General features: G+C 44.4%; 1 protein-coding gene across 1 annotated transcript in view; it reads left to right on the top strand.

Annotated features, from left to right (window-relative positions):
* The window catches only part of LOC116806920 (F-BAR domain only protein 2), a 69,607-nt gene that overhangs the window by 3,814 nt on the left and 43,655 nt on the right, over window positions 1-22,138 (top strand). The window contains exon 2 of the mRNA XM_072922981.1: window positions 21,154-21,245. Within this exon, the coding sequence (XP_072779082.1) occupies window positions 21,154-21,245 (92 nt within the window). The remainder of the gene's footprint in view (window positions 1-21,153; window positions 21,246-22,138) is intronic.

Genomic DNA, 22,138 nt, shown 5'->3' with positions numbered 1-22,138 from the left:
GTTTTGGTTCGCCAGTTTGAGATTTCTTGGCTAACGCACTAATTAGTGTGGTGGGTGTTGCGGTTTGACACGGAAAAAGAATTTTTCTCGGAAGGAAGAGGTCAATTTGGATATTGACCAATTGAAGGTGGACACACCTCTGAGAACACAGAGGGGTTAAAAGCAGAATTCCCAGGAGAACTCGCTCTCTTTGGTTCCAGTCAGGGTGCAGTGCAGACTCTCCCCTGCCCAGCAACGAGCTGGGTGGGGGACGGGAAAAGCCATGTGGCCTTCGGAGGTAGGCCCAAGGGTGGAGGGACTGGAACCGGGCTGGCCCCCTGCAGATGGAAGGGTGGAGAAATCTGGGATGTCTCCATTCCCCCCCAGAGTCTCTCTCTCTCCCAAGAGAGAGAAAGAGACAGCGATGGTTTTGCCAGCAGTTCACCGCGGGGAAGGAGGAGAGTGGGGAGGCCGCAAGGTGCCCAGCCGGGCTGTGGGAGCTGGAGCTTGGGCAGCGAGCCATCCTTGGGAGTCAGGACTTTTAACCCTTCCTTGAGAAATTAAAACTTTGTGAAATTTTTCTCCTCCTCAGTTTGAAAGAGAGGAAGAGAGACAGCTTGGACCCTGGGATGTTAGAAGGAGAAATTCTAGGTGGGAGGAGATGATGGAGTGGTTTTTGGCTGGACTTTTTCTTGGTAGCCACAGACTGAACCAATCTTCTCCTCCAAGAGAGACTGTATTTTAGGAGGATGCCGGTGAGCCAAAGAGACCTGCTTCAGCTGGGAAAAGACAGAAGTGGAGCGAACAGAGAAAAGTTAAGGAGGTTTGTGGTGGTGCCCCCTGTCTTCAGAGAAGAAGAAGAGAAGAAGATCTCTGTTCTTGGACCCTCGGCCCCAGGGGAAAATGGGGGGGACTGTGGTCCCAAAAATGAAAAACTGAACTGTTGTTTTTGCCCCTCTTGGCAGGGCATCCTTGAAAGGAAAAATCCTAAAACACAGTCTGTCCATCCATGCATTGGTGGTGAGAGCACTGTGCATGGAAAGGAGAGAGTCACCATTGGTAAACTTTTTTCTCCGGGTGGTGCCATGTGTGACATGGAAGCACAGGGTGTGGCAGCTGTGTTTCTTGGGGGGTCTGTGGCACAGGAGGGGCTCTTCTCTCCCTCGATGGACTGAGAATCAATTTTCTAGAGGGTGGAAACCTGATTGGGGTCCAGATTGTGTCTCACTGTGGTTTGTTGGAGTTGGGTGGTGGGAGGAGGAATGCTTTGGAAGGTTTTCATTTTGATTTTTGTGTGTGGTTTTTTTTTCTTTCTTTTTCCTTTTATAGTAGTATAGTAGTAGTAGCTTAATAAAGTTTTTTTCCTTGTTATTAAGCTTGGGCCTGCTTTGCTCTGTTCTCGATCGCATTTCACAGCATTCAATTGAGAGATTGCATTTTCATGGGGGCACTGGCATTGTGCCAGTGTCAAACCATGACTGTGTTGGCTAATCACTAGTGTACTTATTAGAATGTACTTATTTATTTTTTGTTGTGAGATAGGATTAGGAGAAAGGTAAAGCAGGCTCAAAACTTTTAAAGGGTATAAAGAAAAAAGTTATTAACAGTAACTAAAAGAAAGAGTTATAAGAATCAGAACAAAACTTTCAGAACACTTGTACTCCCCCCACAACCTTTTCTTTCTCACTCCCAACGCACAGAAACAATTCAGTTAGTTAAACAATATCAGCGATGATGAGAGAGACGGGGAGACTGAAAGATGGTCAGAATCCAAATTTATTGTGGACTACATATGCTTATATACTATTCTAGGAAGGCTAGTAATGTTTCACTACAATGATTGGATTAATCATCCCATAAACAAACTTATGCATTTTACAATATCTCTTGCTTGCAGAAGTCTTGATATAATCTTATTTTTCAGTAAGTCAGTCTGATTTAATCTTCTTGCAATCTTCAAAGCTGTTTGTTCTTGCCAAGGCATCCTGATTATCAGATCTCCTATGCTAATCAGGTCCAAAGTACATCATCTGTCTTGTGTGTCCCAATTTCTCCCCCTTCTCTTTTCAACCAAAAACACTCCTTTAATGGCCTTATTAATTAATATCTGCACACATTGAAACAAGCAAGGTGTCATGATTAATACAATTATTATCAACATCATCACATACATACCCATCTTAAAAAGAATCTTTTAGCTATGGTGTTGAACCCTGGCCACTAAATAGGTTATTGGCAGCTGCAGGGGGGACATGACTGGATTTAGAAGGTTTGCCAGATGTATAATTGCACCAAAAGGTTTGATTCTTATACACGAGGTGATAGGGAGAAACATTTAAAAAATTTTAGACAGATTTCTTCACGTGTATTTAAAATTAACACAAAAAATCCATGTTTCACAGAACACAGGAGCTCTATTTCTTGGGGCTCCAAGGGTACTTCAGGAGGGTAAGGGATTAAATTTGATCTGATTTGATTTGCTTTCAAAAGTTTTAGTGTAAATATTAGCGTAAAGTTCTTGAGCAGCTATATTCCCCCCTAATTTTTTTGTTTTTTAAAACCATGTGTTTCTCTTTATAAGCATGAAGGAAACATAAAAACATAACAATATGTAACAAAACAAACTTATACTAAGTAAAAATAAATCAGATAATATATACAATTAGTAGTACATGAAAAATAGATTGGTGATTTAGAACAATGCCAAAGCCAGGGTCCTCATAAGACAGGAAAACTGGACTGGACAAACGCATGTCAAACCAATATGGTCATTAAAACATTCTCCGTTTATTAGTGAGAAGATGGCAGTTTATATACACTTCTATATAGTTTACAGTCTACAAAGGCACTCTCATTGGCAAGCCAACATTGTTTGTCTTTGTCTTAAGGTGGACTAAACTTCACACTATAAACCTATACTACTTCACACCCAGAAAGCCCAGTGCTTCACATCACACCTTAATATAATTTCTAACTTTGGCACAAGCTCTTAATTTCTAACTGTGTCACAGGCTCACAAGGCCCGTATCTGAGGCCTAGGCTGGAGTAGCTCAAATCTCATTCCAGACATAAATCATGCCCTCTCTCTCTCAAAAATGCTGCAACACAATGCATTATCAATTTCTTAAATATTGTACTATTACTTAGAGTCTGTAGTAATTTGCAGGCTTTATTTTAAAGTGAGGGCTTAGAGAACTATTTCTGGGTAAGTTTTCCAAGTTCACTTTAATATCAGGCCAAGCTATTATAGATCCAAATTTGGCAAGTCCAAATGACTTGAGTATAGTTTTGATGTAGAAAGTGCTTGGGTTTATTGGTATATTTCTCCACTCGTTAAGACTAGGACTTGGCCAGGGCCCAGGCTCTAACGGGAAGAGGCTCTTCAATGTATTTTAAAAACCTCTTAGTAATAGTAGTTAGAAAAGTTCTTTAAAATAATAAGTCTTATAAATAGCCACGCAACAATATGTAAAGGTTTGTAAAGCAGAGGGCTTTGTAATTTGTCTTTAGCTAAATAGTAGTAAAACAAAAAAGGCATTAAACAGCATACAACTGATAGCAATCATAATATAAAATTGTTACTCATTCTTTAGTAGTACTTATAAAAAAAAAAAGAAAAAATTGTTCTTTTTTCTATAACAAAATAGCTGTATCACATAATTTAATTGAGCAAATTTTTATAAAATTCATTTAAGGTTTATGTCATTCACTTGTATAGCAAAGAAATATATCTTATTGAAGCTGTTATGGGTAATAAACATAATTTGCGCCATTCCTTGTATAGAATATATAATGTTAAATACTTGTTAGATTATACCTCGTTTGTACTAGCCTCCCCCCCCCCTTCTCCCCTCCGAGACCGGGTGTATGTTGGAAACTAATTTACAAGTAAGAAGATACGGCTCGCCAGGAGATGGGCCATGTCTGGAAAGCTGTGGGAGACCCCAGGCGCTGATCATCACGTGAACGACCCGAGATAGATATCTTGGAGATCCCCGGACAGATACATGTGAATGCAGCGTTCCTGTAAATTTCATCACGGGATTCAACAACTCCAGACACTGAATTATTAACATATGGACTCTGAATAGAAGAAAGGACTGATTGCAAAAATCTTGGCCTCAGGTGGAATTTTCCCTATAAAAACCGCGTGTGCCAAGATGGAGGTGTCTGGGCATGGAAGAAAACCTCTGCTGAGGCTGACTCCTTGTTGCACACCCAGGGCCGACCCCAGGCTCGGCTCTGTTCTTTCCTTGTGGCTGGCTAGATAAAATTTGATTGCAAAATAAATATTTTATTTTTCATATTAATTTGGCTGGACAAATTTTCATTTATAACAAAGCGATACGCTGAATAAATAGATTCCACAACCTGATGTAGTTATGAAGTGGGTATGTATTGTCAGCGCCTGGCACAAGTGAGATATCTCTCCAAAAACTTGTGTGCGGAGCCTCGTCTGACTCACACCTTTATTCACAGGGTGTTCCATATGCAATACATTGCACAACCTTACCATGCATATTCAACCCCTGGCCCCCCGTCTTTGCCTCTCATGCTAAATAGGTCCACGCCCTTATGGGCATGTGTGGTTTGCTGTGGTCGTCCTTTGGGGGTCTCTCGGTCGTCTCTGAGGCTGAAGATTGTGGTCTTCCTCATGATTGAACTTTTGAACTTTTCCTCTTTGTGCGTGCACTTTTGGTCCTTTGGTGCTTACCTGAATATGTCTGTCAGTCTTGATTGGCTTGGAGACAGAGGACCCCCTTTATCTGGGTTCTTTGCATCTCTTGGTATTGTTCTTGATGCAAGAAGCTTCAGAAATTTGCATTTTCTTATGCCCTTTGTACCATGGCAGAGGTTTCTTAAGTAAAAGGTTAAAATTCAACACATAATTTTACAAGGTAAAATTTCAATGCTTAATTCATTTTGTTAACTCAAGTGAACTCCAAAAATCTCTATTTCATTATCATTAAAACAGGTATATTTCAATGACATTTTAAATCAACTTCACTAAAACAACTTCAGTAAAACATTACAAAAATATACTTAAAAGAACTTAAAGTTAACATCACTGAGACTAAACAAAATTAATCTTAAGATGAATTAACTCATTTAAACTCTATTATTACAAAAAGGGTACTGAAAATTTGTCATATAACAATTAAACATCAAGGTAAACAATAACTGTTCTGAAAAATTTGCAATAAAATTACTTTGTTAAAACTGTGGAGTAGAAGTAAGTAACTAATAAAGCTGACAGTGGATTTTATATACTAATTATAGTTACATCTCAAATAACTACTACAAATAAAGATCAAAGTTTGTCTTGTATGTGTTATAGATGGATAATGAGATGATTGACTCTCGTAATTAAGGGATGAATATTGTGTGAATTTTAACAGAAACTTTACTGATGTATAGTTATGTTACTGTAGTTTAGATGTCCTCTGTTCTCCCCATATTTACCTTTCCCCTCCCCTCTGTAGTGTTGCCATCAAACTGCCTGGGTTGCCTAGGACAGGTAGAAAGAAGACGTGCACATGTGCCCCTTACATGGGGTAGTTGGGCATGGAAAAGCTTGTTGCTGGGGGGCACAGCATGACAACACCTGACCCTCCAATCAAGTTGCAAGAAAGCAGTCTCCACCAATAAATGGCAAAGAAGAGTTGACTGACAGGCTTTGGGAGGGACCAGGGTTGGCTGATGCAACCCCCAGGAGTATAAAAGACTGAGCATCCATCTTGAAGATGAACCAGCCACGTGATAGGCGGCCTTATTTAATCCTTTGTTGAATTTTTGTTAAGGTTTAATAAACCTTTTAAAAATTTTTAAGTGAGCAGTTGTCTCTCACATATGTGAGCTAAAGAATCTTGAATTTACAACTTATCTAATTACTCTCAGTGAACTATGCAGTTTTGCTATGTTACTAATATGTAGGAAGACACCACTTTTACACAAACACCTTTGAATTTTTCTAGTAACAATCCTGTTAAAAATCACAAATCACAAGTTACTAAAAAGAGAAGATAAATTTTAACACTGGCTGGTGCCGGGGCGGGGGGGGGGGCACACCCCCTGTAGCAGCTTTTAAAGATTGCTTGTAGGATAGATTTAAGTTGGGCTTAATAAAAGTAATGGGATAGAAACATCGAAGTCTAAACAATAAAAATTAAGTTATATAGTACTAAATAGCTGTACTGAAAGATTCACAATGTTATGTGTAGTAGATATAATTCACGCCATTTCTGATATATGTGATATTGAATATTTGTTAGAGTATACATGTTTGTATTAGGATTCCCCCCCCACCTTCACAGGCGCAGGTGAGACCGGGTGTAGATTGGAAACTGATTTACAAGTAAGAAGGTACAGCTCGCCAGGAGATGGGCCATGTCTGGGGAGATACAGAAACCCCAGGTGCTGATCGTCCGCGTGAACGACCCGAGATGGATATCATGGAAATCCTCAGGCAGATACATGTGAATACAGCGTTCCCGAATTACCGTAAATTTCATCAAGGGATTCAACAAACTCCAGACACTGATTTGTTCTCCCTCATCACCAAAAAAGAAAATCCTATTAACATATGGACTCTGAATAGAAGAAAAGACTGATTGCTGAAGTCTTGGCCTCAGGTGGAATTTTCCCTATAAAAACCACTTGTGCCAGGATGGAAGTGTGTGGGCATAGAGGAAAACCTCTGCTGAGGCTGACTCCTTGTTGCACACCCAGGGCCGACCCTGGGCTCAGCTCTGTTCTTTCCTTGTGTCTGGCTAGATAAAATTTGATTGCAAAATAAATAATTTATTTTTCATATTAATTTGGCTGGACAAATTTTCATTTATAACAACAATAAAATTACTTTGTTAATAAGGCAAGTAACGTGAAGCAGAAACGGTTTGACTAAGGTGAGATTGAAGCAATACGCAGAATAAATAAATAGACTCCACAACCTGGGGTAGATATGAAGTGGGTATGTATTGTCAGTGCCCGGCACAAGTGAGATATCTCTCCAAAAACTTGTGCGCCGGGCCTCAGTCTGGCCCACACTTTTATTCAGAAAGGTGTTCCATATGCAGTACATTGCACAACTTTTCAATGCATATTCAACCCCTGGCCCCGCCTGTCTTTGCCTCTCATGCTAAATAGGTCCACACCCTTCTGGGCACGTGTGGTTTGCTGTGGTGCTTTCGGTCCGGTGCTTATCTGTGTAGTCTGTCAGTCTTGATAGGCTTGGAGAGAGGGAAGCTTCTTTATTTGGGTTCTTTGCATCCTTAGGCATTGTTCTTTGTGCAATAAGCTTCAGAAATTTGCATTTTCTCATGCCCTTTTGTACCATGGCAGAGGTTTCTTAAGTAAAAGGTTAAAATTCAACACATAACTCTACAAACTAAAATATAAATGCTTAATTCATTTTGTTAACATAAGTGAATTCCAAAAATCTCCATTTCAAGATATCACTCATGGCTTTAAATTTGTATTGAGTGTCTCTGATAGCTGGGCTGCTCCTTCCAATGCTTGAAAGTGCCTGAGGCACTTCAGCAAGGGACCATTGTGGGGGCTTCACAATGACTCCTATACAAAATTAGAATGCATAAAAATTCCCCACTGTATTAATACATCCCTCCCCCACAAAACCAGGGGGACAGACAGCACAAAATTTTAACTGTGGCTATCCTCCCATCAGGCCCTGTTAGTTGCAAAAAGTGTTGGCTTTGCAAATTTTGACTATTCCCACACAGCCAGAGAGTACCTGAGGCACAGTCGTTAATGGCCAATCACTGGACCATTGGCTTTTTGAGATAACAGTCACATCTGCACCACTATCAATGAGTCCTGTTAAAATTATGTCCCTGACTTTCAGAGTCACTTTGCGTTGGCATGTGGGATGCTGAGATGTAATACATTGTGTCCAAAAACTCTGTGTGACCCCTATAGAACCAACCCCCCATTCCCTCTGTTCAGCTATCAGGGGTGAAGATTGGGGTGCTGCCAGGACAAGTATGAGTTGGGCTATATTGCTCCTTGCTGGGACCACACAGGGCTGCTGGGGGATCCAAGCCATGATCACTATTTCCCCAACCGAGTCAGAGTCAATGACTCCTGGCAGTACAAACAACCCTGGTATCAAAGTAGATGATCTATAAGCACAGTTGGTAACCCAACGAAACAGGTGGAAAAGGCATTGTCAGGGATGGCTACTGACAGACACAGGGTTTCCTGCTTGGTGATTGTGAGAACCCTGGGATTGATTCAGGGGTCTCGTGTGGTGGTAAAGTCTCTCCTCCAACCGGTGCTTCCAAAGAAAGACTCCGCAGCCTCTTGTGGTTTGGTCTCAAGGCAGTTTATTGCTAGCTATCTAAAAGATTGTCTTCGCCCGCTGCGGCTGCCTAGATCAGCGGCCCAGGCAGAGACACACACTCTCCTGACACCCTCACTGTCCGGTGTCTCCGTCGTCTCTCTCCCTGCCCAAGGCTGCTGCTATCTTTTATATGATATATTACGTATTATATATTTACAGATTTTCTTCAATACCTACTATCTATGTTACAATGTGCTCTTCTACTCTAAACCAATCTGTGAGTGCCAACATCACCAAGAACATGGAGGTAAGGAAGAAGGAGGAAGAACAGGATCAGGCCCACTTTCCTCCATCTTAGAACTCCTGACCCCCTTGTACAAAGTAAAACCCCCCTGTACAGGTGTTAAAACCACCCTGTACAATACTAAAAAAAATTCCCCTCTAATTTGTGACTACTTTTACTATACCATTTAACTCTCTGTGACGGCTTGTTCTACCTTCAAAGTTGGTAACTCATTCCATGGCTCAAACTCAAGATCACAGCTGTTTTCAGCTGCTTGCCAGGGTCTAAAATGCTTCTGACCAAGGCCTGGAACCTCTGAAAATGTCTGAGGGACATTTTGAGTTCCGACAGGTGATATTTGTCGCTATAGAACACGAGAAAGCACAACGCGAGCCACCTGCCACCTTGCAAGGCAAAAGAGAGAGTTTATTTTCTGACTCTAACTTTTATACTTCTCCAAAGGTGACAGTGGATTGGAGAGTGAATGGGCCACCTCTCCAAAGACATTGGACAAAGCACTAGTACATCAAGTCTCTCCACCCCCATGTAGGAATGCAAAACAACACGTTATTTACAGAAACTGTGTGGGAAAGTTTCCCAATAGAATGTAAACTCAGAAGGCTTTAGAAAACTCAACAATCAGGGCGACATCTCACCCTTTTTAGTTTAAAAGAAAAGGAAAAATGAATAAGGTTCAGTGTCTGTTCATGGAGGAATCATCAGAGTGATCACCCACCGTCATCTTCAACTGAGTCATCACTCGATCCATCCATTTGATGACTTTCAGTTTGGTCACGGCTTCTATGTTGCCCGTTGGCTGGATTCTGCCTCTGCGGTTGCAGATCAGGACGAACACACCTTGAAGGTACCCAGCGTACCCCAGTATCTGTGGACACACAAACATACCCGCGCCCCGAAGCGATAAGGTCATAGGGACCTTCCCATTGTTTAGTGACTAAATTCCGCACTCGAACTTTTGCTCGAGGCTGATGTGCCTCGTCTGCAGCCTGCAATGAGAGATGATGATTTAAAATGACAGGGTTATTTGAATTCTGCTGCACTGTAAGATGATTGATGGTGTACAATGCTTTCTCCAACCGACTGTGCGGAGTCTCACCCTGCATTCCCTGTTTTTGTTTTTGAAGAACCTGCTTCAGAGTACCATGAGCGCGTTCTACAATAGCTTGGCCGGTTGGAGAATGGGGGATACCTGTAGTAGTAGGGACAGGCGAACGGAAGATCACGGGATGTGACGGAAAGAGAGAGACCCTTCCCCCCTTCTTCTCCCTGCCCCACGTTGTCTATTAACCCCAGAGCATGTGACCACACCTGTTCCAGCAGTTTTCCACTACCGACTAACCCCTGAGACCCCACAACCCCCCTCTGACGTAGCAAAGACCCCCAAGACTATTTAAACCCACGAGATGAGATAATAAAGGCTTTTCGACCGTCCGCCACACTGGTGCAAGCATCTTTGTCGATAGCCCGAGTGGTCTGGAGAGGCCAGACCGCCGTGCTGCCCCCGGAACCAGGTCACCTGTTGTCTTTTGCAAGGCAACAGATACCAAACTTGTGTGACACACCCCACAACTGCAGGAACTGCCGCACCTGCTGCGATGCATAAGCAGGACCATTGTCGGTTTTCACAGCAGAAGGTATGCCCAGAACGGCAAAGGCCTGCCTCCAGTGGGCAATGACATCACGAGCCTTTTCTCCAGTGTGAGCGGAAGCCCACATCGCAGAGGAGAAAGTGTCCACTGTGACATGCACATACTTGAGCCGGCCAAACTCGGCAATCTGGGTGACATCAGTCTGCCAAAGCTCCAAGGCCCTAAGGCCTCTAGGGTTTACCCCTGCTGGTAGAGGCGGAGCAAGTGCATGGCAGTCGTCACAGGACTCAACAATGCCACGAGCCTCTGTTGGCGTCAGCTGAAACTGCTTCTGCAGAGTATGTGCATTCTGATGGAAAAACCCATGCGATGCCTTGGCCTGTGCGAGTGTATCAGGCTGGGGTGCTACCCACGCCGGATTAGCCAACTTGTCAGCCCTCGCGTTACCTTCTGCTACAAACCCTGGTAAATTGGTGTGACTTCTCACATGCAGAACGTAAAACGGATGAACCCGGGCCTGAATAGCACACCACAAGGTCTTCAGTAAATGAAACAAGGCAGGGTTACTGACCTCCTTCAAAACTGAGTGACCCAACCGCTGTGCGATGTCAGCCACATAGGCAGAATCCGTGACCAAATTGAAAGGTTCCTGGGAAAATCTCTCAAATGCCATAACAGTGGCCCTCAACTCAACCACTTGGGCCGACCAATCCTCATGACCTTTCAGAACCTTCCACTCAGATCCGTCCTTCCAAGTAACAATGGCCTTTCCTGTTTTCCCCAAACCGTCAGTGAAGACGGTGGGTCCTTGCACAGGTTCCTGACTATTTTTGGGCCGCAAAGAGATCTGCATAGATTTTGCCACCTGCAGTAGCTTGTGGCTGGGCAGATGATAAGTGATCTGCCCTGAAAAATTTTCTAGAGCACATTGCAGGGACACACAGTGTGCAAAGCTCCAGTCAAAGTCCTCCTGGGATATCGGGAGTATGATCTTTGCAGGATCCGCACCCATCAATTGCAAACACCGTTGCCGGCATTTGATTATCAACCGAGCAATCAACTCAGCCAATGTCGTTGCCGTCTTCTGCGGCTGATGGGGCAGGAAAACCCATTCCAAGATGTGCAAGGGATCGGACCATTTGTCACTCCATTGACCAATGATACCTGTGGGATGTGAATCTGGAGTGGTAACGAACACAGTGACATCAACGGAAAGATCAATGCGATAAACCTGACGGGCAGAAACAGCCTGCTGAACCTCCTCCAGCACCTGACGTGCCTCAGGGGTCAATGTGCGAGGTGATTTTAAATCAGAGTCTCCTTTCAACAGATCATACACAGGAGACAGTTGTGCATCGGTTAGTCCCAAGTATGGACGTAACCAGGTGATGACACCCATCAGTTTTTGAACATCATTCAGTGTCTTCACCGAGTGTGCAAATTGCACCTCCTGGTGTTGGATTGTCCGTTCCAGAATTTTGACCCCCAAATACTTCCAAGGAGGTTGCTGTTGAACCTTTTCTGGAGCCACCTGCAGCCCATGAGCATGCAAAGCATCGAGCAACCGAGGCTGAATCCTCAGCAGCTCATCCTGAGTGGACGCAGCCACCAAGATGTCGTCCATATAATGATAGAGACGTGCATCAGGAAACTGCTTGCGAACTCCAGACAAGGCACGGGCCACATACCATTGGCATATGGCCGGGGAATTGCGCATCCCCTGGGGCAAAACTTTCCATTGATATCGCTGTGCAGGCTCATCATTGTCAATTGCTGGCACCGTGAAGGCAAATTTCGGTCTGTCATCGGGATGCAAAGGAATTGTAAAGAAACAATCCTTCAAATCCACGATGAAGATCGGCCAGCCTGCAGGAAGCATGGTAGGCGATGGCATGCCCGCCTGCAATGTTCCCATGCTTTCCATGACAGCATTGACCTTCCGGAGGTCCTGTAACAACCTCCATTTCCCAGACTCTTTTTTGATGCAGAAAACAGGGGTGTTCCAGGGACTGTTAGAAGGCTCCAGACGACCCTGGTCCAGCTGCTCCTGCACCAATTTCCGAAGGGCGATCAGTTTATCTTGAGGGAGGGGCCACTGGTTTTCCCAAACAGGTGTATCCACCAGCCACCGTATAGGAGGCGTAGAACACTCTGCGCCCTTCGCTGCAGTGGCCCCCATCAAAAACCCATCCCAATGCGCACCCCCCACGCAGATAGAACATCCCTCCCCCAGAGGTTAGCAGGAGAAGAAGTAACATAAGGCCTAATCCAGGCCGTCTGTCCCTCTGGGTTTGTGACCAGCACAGGCTGTTGGCTCACATAACACCGTGCTGTTCCCCCCAGGCCCGCAACAGACATCTCCGCTGGATCCAGGGGCCAGTCCGGAGGCCAGGCGGCAAGAGAGAGAACCGTGACATCAGCGCCGCTGTCAAGGAGCCCACGCAGGCGGATCTCTGACGGTGTCGCATCAGGGATGGAGAGGGTACACAGCATCTCGGGACGGTCTTTGGTCAGGACAGCAGTCCAGTGAACTTGAGGCGGCCCAGTGGATCCAAAACCGCCATCACCTCGCAACCGGTCAGTCGTCCTGCGAACAGAAGACTTAAAAAGCAAAAGTTGAGCAAGCCGTGTCCCTTTTGGGATCGTAACAGGGGGGGTGGGTGTGGAAACCATTGCACAAATCTGCCCTGTGAAGTCTGCATCAATGAGACCCAGGTGCACAATGACGCCCTGAAGGGTGGCACTAGACCTCCCCATGAGGAAGGCGCTCATGCCTTCACCCAAGGGACCAAAGGCGTCCAGGGGAACCTTGTGCACCTTGCAAGAGTCTAACATGACTGTTGCTGCTGTGCAGACATCCACACCTGCTGACCTGCAGGTGCTGGCGACAAGCTGGTCGAGCAGACCTCCATGGGCTCTGGGGTCTGGAGAGGAACTTGTGTCTGAGCGCGCCCCCCCTTCGCGCTCCGCTTCCCGTTTCCCGGGCCTGGGAGTGCTTGGCCATTAACATGAACAGTTGCCTTGCAAACATCTGCTAGATGGCCTGGCCTTCCACACCGGCCACACACATACAAGGGAATTTTTCCTTTCTGTGCTTTCTTCCTCCGTTTGGTGCTCGCCTGAGCAGCACCCCGGGGCTGCTGCCAGCCCTGCGGTGCTGCCCAGACCGGCTGCGCAGCAGCAGCCCAAGCATCCGCCTTCCGAACCGAGGGGCCTAGGTCTGCACAGGCCGCTGCCATCTGTGAAAGTGTAGCCCCTTCAGGAAGAGCCTGTATGACTCTCTTGCATTCTGCATTGCAGTGGATCCTAGCAAATCTCGCAAGGACCATTCGCCTTAGCTCAGGTTCTACCACCTGCCGCTCCACCGAGGCAGTCAACCTCGATGCAAAGTCCATGAATGACTCATCGGCCCTTTGAACAACAGTCAGAAAGGGTTCCATCGGGGCAGCCATTTCTAAGGTCTGGATCACACCTGCTAAGCCTAACGTCCTGCACTGCTCAAGCACGAGAGGATTGTATCCAGCCTGCCCCTGAGGATCAACATAATTACCTGTGCCCATCAACATGTCAGCGGTAGCTACACGTCTGGGATCCTGCTGCCCCCGCGTAGCATTCTTCCGTACTGCGCTGGCCACTAAAGCGGCCCACTTGTCCTCAAACACGTCAAATTGCACAGGGTTAAAAAGAGCCTGAGCCACAGAACGAATATCGGAAGGCGTCAGCAGGTCAGCAACAAGTAATCGGATCATCTGCATAACATCATCAGACCCAACACCATACTGTGCAACGGTGTCTCGGATTTCCTTCAACACCTTAAATGAAAAAGGCTGATGAGTGTTATGAGTAACACCCCTAAGCACAGGGAAAGACTGAGGACCCCCTGGTAAGGCTGCATTATCCACTGTATCGTGTCCCGTGGACTCCAGGACAGTGGCAGCCCCTGGGCTGCGAGGCGGTGCAACATCACTGGACACCACGCCCCCCGCAGCATCAGCAGAGCCAGAGGAGCCTTCCCCTTGATCCGGCAGGCTCCGCGAGGGGCCGAAGTCGCACATCTCCTCAGCCTTATCCAGGACCTCCTGCCAAAACCGCCCGTGGTCCTTCGGACGCACGGTCACCTGGCAGGCAGGGAGGGTCCATAAGGTCGACTGGGAGGATCCGCGGCCACGGGGAGTCACCGGTCTCCCGCCGGCCGCGTCAGCAGTCGTGCTAAAGGTAAACACCCCAGCGCCCCGCTGTGCCGCAGTCCCGGCCCCCGCGGCAGGCAGGGAAGACGGAACCGAACCAGCCGGTGCCCCAGTGGTGCTGTCTGCAGTATCAGCAGAGGGCACCGCGGCGGGCGCAGGCGGAGGCGCAGACCGCAACCCCAGCGCAGCGCTCCCATCCCCCGAGACGGGGGAAGGACGGGGCGAAGAGGGAGACGCTGCGCGCGGAGACACGTCACCGCGGGACGACACAAGGGAGTCCGGCACGCCCCCAAGGAGCGTCGGACCCGCGCTGCGCAGCCTCCCGGTGGGCACCGCCCCCATCAGGCGGGACGGGGCGGGCTGCCTGCCTGCCGGGGCGGGGTCCGATGGAACAGTGACCAACGCCCCGCCTTTGGCGGCCCCCACCGCCTGCGCATGCCCGGCAGGCCGCGCAGGCTCAGGGATCGGAGCGGGTTCCTCCTCAGAAGATGAACCCGAGACTGGACCGGGCGAATGCGCCTGTGTCTTCTCCAGGGGAAATGTAACACCACAGTTCGGGCAATTCACCGTCACCGAGTCAGACGCAATCTGAGGCGGGGGCTGATCCACGGGTCCCCGGTCACCCCCGAGCGCCGGGAAGGCACAAAGAGAAAGTGCTTTCCCGCCCAGCCCACTGCGCCTGCGACGCGGGGCAGGGCGAGGCGGCTGAACTGGCTCCACCGACCGGATGCCTGGAGCCAGTGGGCTGGGATCCCGAACCACACCAGAGGAGGAGCCACCTTCCGGCTCACTCCCCCCGGGGCTAGGGGAATCAGGGCAACTGTAGAGAGACTCAGCTTCCCCAGCATCCGCATCCAAGACAGATAGGTCCCCCAGAGAAGCCCGAGAACTGCCAATCTCAGACCCCTGCCAAATGGCATCCAACCTCTTAAACAGCATCATCAGCGGCTCAACATCTTCAAAACGATTATCAAGCAGGGCATCCATGAGGCGATCTCCCACGGGAGACCAATTCTCCCAGGAAAGGGCCTTAGCAAGATTGGGAAAGAATCCCTGTTTCCTTGCCCATAAAAACAGCCTCTCAAAATCATCCCAATAAAAAGGAACGCGTTTCCGCTTCAGCACCTCCCTCCAAACGTCCAAAGCCACAGACTCCTCCCTAATGCCCTCAAAGCTCTCCATTACCAAAAAAAAAAAAAACCAGCAACAGGCAACGCGCTGAACAAACAGAAAGACCTCACCAACAGTTCCCAGCCTAAGCTGCAATACACTTCGGCGGTCACCAGATGTCGCTATAGGACACGAGAAAGCACAACGCGAGCCACCTGCCACCTTGCAAGGCAAAAGAGAGAGTTTATTTTTTGACTCCAAGTTTTATACTTCTCCAAAGGTGACAGTGGATTGGAGAGTGAATGGGCCACCTCTCCAAAGACATTGGACAAAGCAGTAGTACATCAAGTCTCTCCACCCCCATGGAGGAATGCAAAACAACATGTTATTTACAGAAACTGTGTGGGAAAGTTTCCCAATAGAATGTAAACTCAGAAGGCTTTAGAAAACTCAAGAATCAGGGCGACAATATTCACTAACATAACCCAGATATTTTTTCTTTGGCTGTGGGACTTCTCAGGCCTTAGTGAGGGGCATGGCATCAATCAGGATGGCTGTTGCAAGCAGGAGTTTTTTAAGAGCCATGTCCAGCAGAACAACCTGCAGGTTAAACTAAAAAAATTAATAATGATTAAGGAGTTAAGAAAACAGTGGCATTAATCAGCAGTAGGTAGCAGGTGAAGGATGGATATTTGCAAGCCTCATGGTGTCTTTTCTGCAGGTTCTTCTCGGGGTTCCTCCTGTAGAGCTTCTTGGTGATCTTGCAGAGGCTGCAGATATGGCTTGATGTTCTTTGCTGGAACCCACCAAGGTCATTTACCTGTAGAGATACAAGCATACCCTTTCCCCCATGTAATCAGAGGAAAGGGTCCCATACTTTGGCCTGTTTCAATGTGAAAAATGCATATTTTATGATTGGCTTTTCACAAATATTAAAATGAATATTATATGTGGAATTTTAGAAAGTTATGCTGTATTAATTCTCTTAAATACTGTGTTAAATATAGTTTTAGGTTACAACATAATGTTAAAATAGAAATTCTGTGATGTAGGATTTTTTTTTACTGGCTCAAGCAAGGGATAAGATAATCAAGAAACTTCGCACAGAGATAACAGCGACAGGACAAAGAGTTTCAGCCTCCTTATCAAAAAAGACAAACATTCTTCTACCTTCTCTCCGCCTTCATGGAACCACCAGGATTAAGGGGAAGGAATTGACAAGAACCAGAGAAATTCTTAATTTGCAAGGAATTTATGCATCATGTATGAGATATATGGATATGCAACAGGCTATTGCTTTTAAGGGTTATTCCTTTGTTCACAAAGTATGCTTTTCGTGACTTAGTGTCTGAGAGCATCCCGACGTCCGTAATTGTTTGCTTTTTATTGTCTTGTAATTGTCCTTACTCTAAATTTTTATTACTCTAATTGTATTACTATTTTTATAACCATTTTTATTATTATTAAACTTTAAAAATTTTAAAAACCAAGTGATTGGTGTTTTTCACATCAAGATCTTTAATTAAGACTGGTGGTGTCTCTTTTAAGTGTGCCTGCATTGTATTAGAAAAATGCCTGATAATTGGGGGATTTGCTTCCATAAAGGAATTCTTCAAAAAATTAAATACATATGTGGCCTTAGCAAGCCTTTCAACTGTGGATAACATTTCTATTTCTCTTTTTTCTTGTTCCAGCAGGAGTTTAAAAGACCGATGTGTTCTTTCAATAATTGATTGGCCTGTGGGAGAGTGTGGAATGCCTGTGATATGTTTGAATCCCCATAGATTAAAAACTTGCTGCATTCTCTGGGAGACATAGGCAGGTCCATTATCTGTTTTAATTTCTTGTGGGATGCCTAGAGTTGAAAATGCTCATAGGAAATGTTTAATAACATCTTTTGCCACTTCACTCGTGAGCAGAGGCAAAGATTGTTCCTGAGAAAGTGTCTCTTGAAACATGTATGTATTTAAAGCGACCAAAAGATGCATAATGGGTTACATTGCTCTTCCAAATTTGTAAACTGTGAAGCCCTCTAGGATTTACTCCTGCCCCAGTAGATGGCAGAGAATATTTTTGGCATTCAGGGAATGTAATGACAATGGCTCTAGCTTGATCTCTGGTGGTATTAAACATGCGTATTAGGGCAGGTGCATTTTGGTGGAAGAATGCATGGCTGAGCCGTGCTTGCTCGAAGATGTTTGAAATTGTAGTGTGTATGGTCATAGCCAGGGTATCAGCTTGTCTATTACATTCTGCTAGAAATCCTGGCAAGGAACTGTGAGAACGAATGCGCATGACAAAAGAGGGATGCTGTCTCTGAGAAAGAATAGAAATTAAAGTTTTAAGCAAAGAGTATAACTGATCATTAGAAACTGTCTCTAGGAACAAATTTTCATCTCTCTTGACAATGCCTGCAACATAAGCAGAATCAGTTACCAGGTTAAAAGGACATGTGAACTTAGAAAAAGCTCTAATAACCACAGCTAATTCAACTATTTGGGGTGAACCTTCTACTGTTTCCATGTCATATTCCTAATCATGTGTTACAGGGTTTTGCCAGGTTATAACAGATTTATGGGACTGTCCTGATCCATCAGTGAAGATGGTTAGTGCATCAAGGGGTACAACACTTTTAAAAGGTTTAGGAATCATGCTAAGGGAAGAATGCAACAGCCTATGGTTTAGGGTAATGGACTGAAATTTGCCCATTAAATTTTTGAGTGCAATTTGCAAACATTCTGATTGTTATAATAGCCAATCTAAATACAGAGTAGTTGTGGGCAGGAATATAGTAGAGAAATCTTTTCCTGCAAGAGAAAATAAGCATGACCTGGCTCTTATAACAAGCTGAGCCATCATCTCTGGCTTTGTTGTTATAGTTTTACTAAGCTGGTGGGGTAGGAAAACCCATTCTAAAATTAACAAAGGATCAGATGTCTCAGGGTCCCATTGAAAGATTAAGGCATGGGGTTGGGGTCTCTTTCCCAAAATAGCTAGCAGGAATGGTAAGTTTGGATTTATTCTGTGTGTCTGATGAGTTTGAATGGCATGGGATACCTTATCTAAGGTATCCCTTGCCTCATCTGTTAGCTGCCTAGGTGAATTTAACTCAGAATCCCCCCTTAACAAAGCAAACAACAGAATCAAATCTTTGTTAGTAATTTCCAGCAGAGATCTGACCCAATTAGTTGTTCCCCAAAGTTTTTGTAAATCATGGAGCGTTTCTGGTTTCTCATTTAGTTGCAATGGCTGGTGCTGTACAGTCTGAGAAAGAATTTTGAGTTCCAAATATTTCCAGGGTGATGTTTGTTGTATCTTTTCCTCTGTGGTGGTCAGTCCTGCCTGTTGGATAGCTGTGACAATGGCTTTTAAAGTTGTATCTAGAGATGGATCATTTTCAGCTGCAATAAGTATATCATTCTTATAATGGTAAATAATTGCTTGTGAATGATCTCGGTGAACTGGAGCTAAAACTTTAGCTACAAACCATTGGCATGTGGTAGGTGAATTTTTCATGCCTTGGGGTAGTATCATACAGTGGTACCTCTGGAGAGGTGCCTGTCTGTTAAGGCTTGGAATTGAAAATGCAAATCAAGGGACGTCATCAGGGTGAAGGGGAATGTCAAAGAAACAATCTTTTAAATCGATAACCGTCAATTTCCATTTCTTAGGGATCATGACAGGAAATGGCCGACCAAGTTTTAGCTTGCCCATGTCTTCGATGACCTCATTATTTTTACATAGGTCCTATAAGAGCTGCCACTTATTGCTGTTTAGTTTTTGGATGACAAAGACGGGTGTATTCCATGGGCTTGTGGTCAGTATTATGTGACCCTTTTGGAGTTGTTCTTGCACTAGAGACTTAAGTGTGATGAGTTTTGCTTCAGGGAGGGGCCTTTGATCAATCCACATGGGTTTATCTGTTTTCCAAGTTAATTTAAGGATGTCACACTGTTCAATGGCCCCAATTAAAAATTTGTTTCTAGGCTCATTCCCCACTGGGACAAAATGTCTCTTCCCCACAAAATTATGGGGGCTCTTACCACTAATGGTCTGGTGGTAACAATGCTGCCTTCGGGTCCCACAAACTTAACCAGCTGCATACTCCTCAGGCTGTCACTGGTACCTCCAATCCCTGCTAGCATTCCTGGAGCAGGTGTAAGAGTCCAGTCGGGAGGCCACTTGGACTGTGAGATGACAGTCACATCTGCACCTGTGTCAATGAGTCCTGAGAGAACAATCTTTTTGGTGTTAAGTTCTAGTGTGCAGGTTAGTTGAGGTAGATTGAGGCTTATTATCCTATTCCACATTACTAAGGACTCTGGTGTGTTGTTAGAGTCCTGTTTGGGGAGCGAAATCACTTGAGCAATTACCAGTCCCTGGGGGATAAAGCAAGGTGGGTCAGGGTACATTACTAAGACAGTGATTTCTTGTTGGGATGTCACTGATAACACAGAAGGGAACACAAAAACATCCCTTGGTCATTGATCTGCACTTTCCCAAAATTAACAGTTCACAGGGCTGATATTCGGGTCCAAGCTGACCTGTTGATATGGACATGGTGTATTTATTCTGTATCATTATGAACTGTGATTAGAGCTCTGTGTCCATCACTTCACACATTTTAGTAGTCGACACAGGTCATGGTGCTGCAGTGATCTGGATCGTCGGTCTTTATTTACTAGCTTTATTTTTCAGCTGTATAATTTCCCTGATCAGGTGTGCCTTATGGCTGCACAAACAATTTTTTTCCAGAATAAAAAGGACAGAAATTGAGTTGTGCCTGACCAAATCTTTCACTGGAGATGTAGAGCTGCCATTGTGAAAAGTCCAAAATTCTGTTTCTCATCCTTTTTTTCCCTTCAAACATGAACATGCATGCAATTTTCCTGAGGCTGTGCTTCTGGATCTAGTAGCAGCAGTGTTATGCATCTGAAGCTTTTGGAAGGCAGGAGGGGAATGGATAGTTTGATAGGAAAACTCTTCTAGTAGCAGTGTTATGCTGTGCCTTGCCTCACTTTCATTTATTGTTGCTTTCTTCTTTTCAGGGGGAAGGTCACCATGGTACCAGAGATGATAAGCTGGCTGAATTTATTAATCAGTATTTTGGACAGTGTCTTAGTTTTAATTGTAAGAAATGCCTTACTGATGGAAAAGTGGTTTATGTTTTGAAACTAAAGTTAAGAATAGACAAAGGGAAGTTAGCTATGAGAAAGAAGAAATTAATGATCTTTACGAGTTGTTTTTTAAAAAACAGAAATATCCATGAAGTATGAAGAACTGGGGAGGTGGGAATTTTAGTTCATGGGAAATAAGGAAAAATATGAGGGAATGCAGTATTAAAAATGTGTTTAATGAGATGGGAAGTGAAAGAATACAAGACCTGTAGAAAACTAGAAAATAAATGGCTTTAAATATAGTCTAGAAATATGTAATTGAAGAGTTGTCATTCACAGGGTGGTAGTGGCTGTTAAAGTGATTTTACTTTTTATATATATATAAGGGATTGAAGGCAACTAACAGCAATTGGTAAGAAGCTGAAGCATTAGAAATAATTGATTTCATGAAACTTGATAATTTATTAAAATGCATATTTATATTATTAAGATGCATATTTCTATACTTTCTGTAGTTGTTTTAGCTTGTGATTCACAGTTCTGCTTTCTTTTTGTTATTAATCTTTAGGGGGAAAGGAACAGTGGCTTTGATGTTCTCTATCACAACATGAAACATGGACATTTGTCAACAAAAGACTTGGCAGACTTTATAAGAGAAAGGTAAGTATTCATCCTTGCTAATCCTGTCTCTTTAATATGCAGTTTGTGTTTTTAATTAAGTTTATCATTATGTATTACAGTAACACACAAAACATAAAAAGCAGCGGGCATTTTGAAATCTCTCATATCCTACAAGAATATTTAGGTTTATTCCATTCACTTAGAACTGAATAATGATTTCTAAGTCACTGAAAAACCGAGCCAGGGCAAGAGGTTCTTGCTCCTGCTAAAATACTTCACAAAAGTGATTTTCTTCTTTTGTTCTCTTCTTTTCTAGTGAATTGCTTAGGTGGGACTTTTTGGCTCTTGTCCAATTACCTATCCTTAAGTTTGAGGTGAACTCTCCTAGGTCTTATGAGATGTCTTTTAACCAAATTGAGGAGAGAAACTTCTGGGCTTTTGTCCTTTTTGAGGAGACAAAAGGTAACTTGTTTACTCCGTCAACAGGGGGCACGTTCTTACATCTCACCCTTTCTATATATCTAAAAAGGAAAGAGGACAAAGGAACATGAGCTGAAAAATCTCACCTTTGTTGACAATTTGTGGTTATGATAATAATTTTTTAATTTGATTATAATTTTTTTTGCTTGTGAGTTTTTCTTCTATCTTAACTTTGGTGAAGTGTTTGCCCAGGCAAGCCTCAAGTTTCTGACTATATATGATTTAAACATATAGAACTTTAAAAAAATTTTAACATATGATTTAGACGTAAGTTAATAACTTTTTAACAAAATAGAAATAACTTACAGAACTTTTTCAGTGCAAACTATTTTTTTAAACAATTTTAACTAGTGCAAACTTAGAAAACAGTCTCTGCATTCCAGCTGTCTCTCAGTTGTCTGTGTGTTCTTTTTCTGGCATCTCCTGCTGCTCTTGGATCAGCTGTACCTGTG

This window comes from Taeniopygia guttata, chromosome W (assembly GCF_048771995.1).
Source record: "Taeniopygia guttata chromosome W, bTaeGut7.mat, whole genome shotgun sequence".
Lineage (NCBI taxonomy): Eukaryota > Metazoa > Chordata > Aves > Passeriformes > Estrildidae > Taeniopygia > Taeniopygia guttata.
Note: the sequence above shows the minus strand (reverse complement) of the source record. Positions and strands in the feature narration are given on the sequence as shown.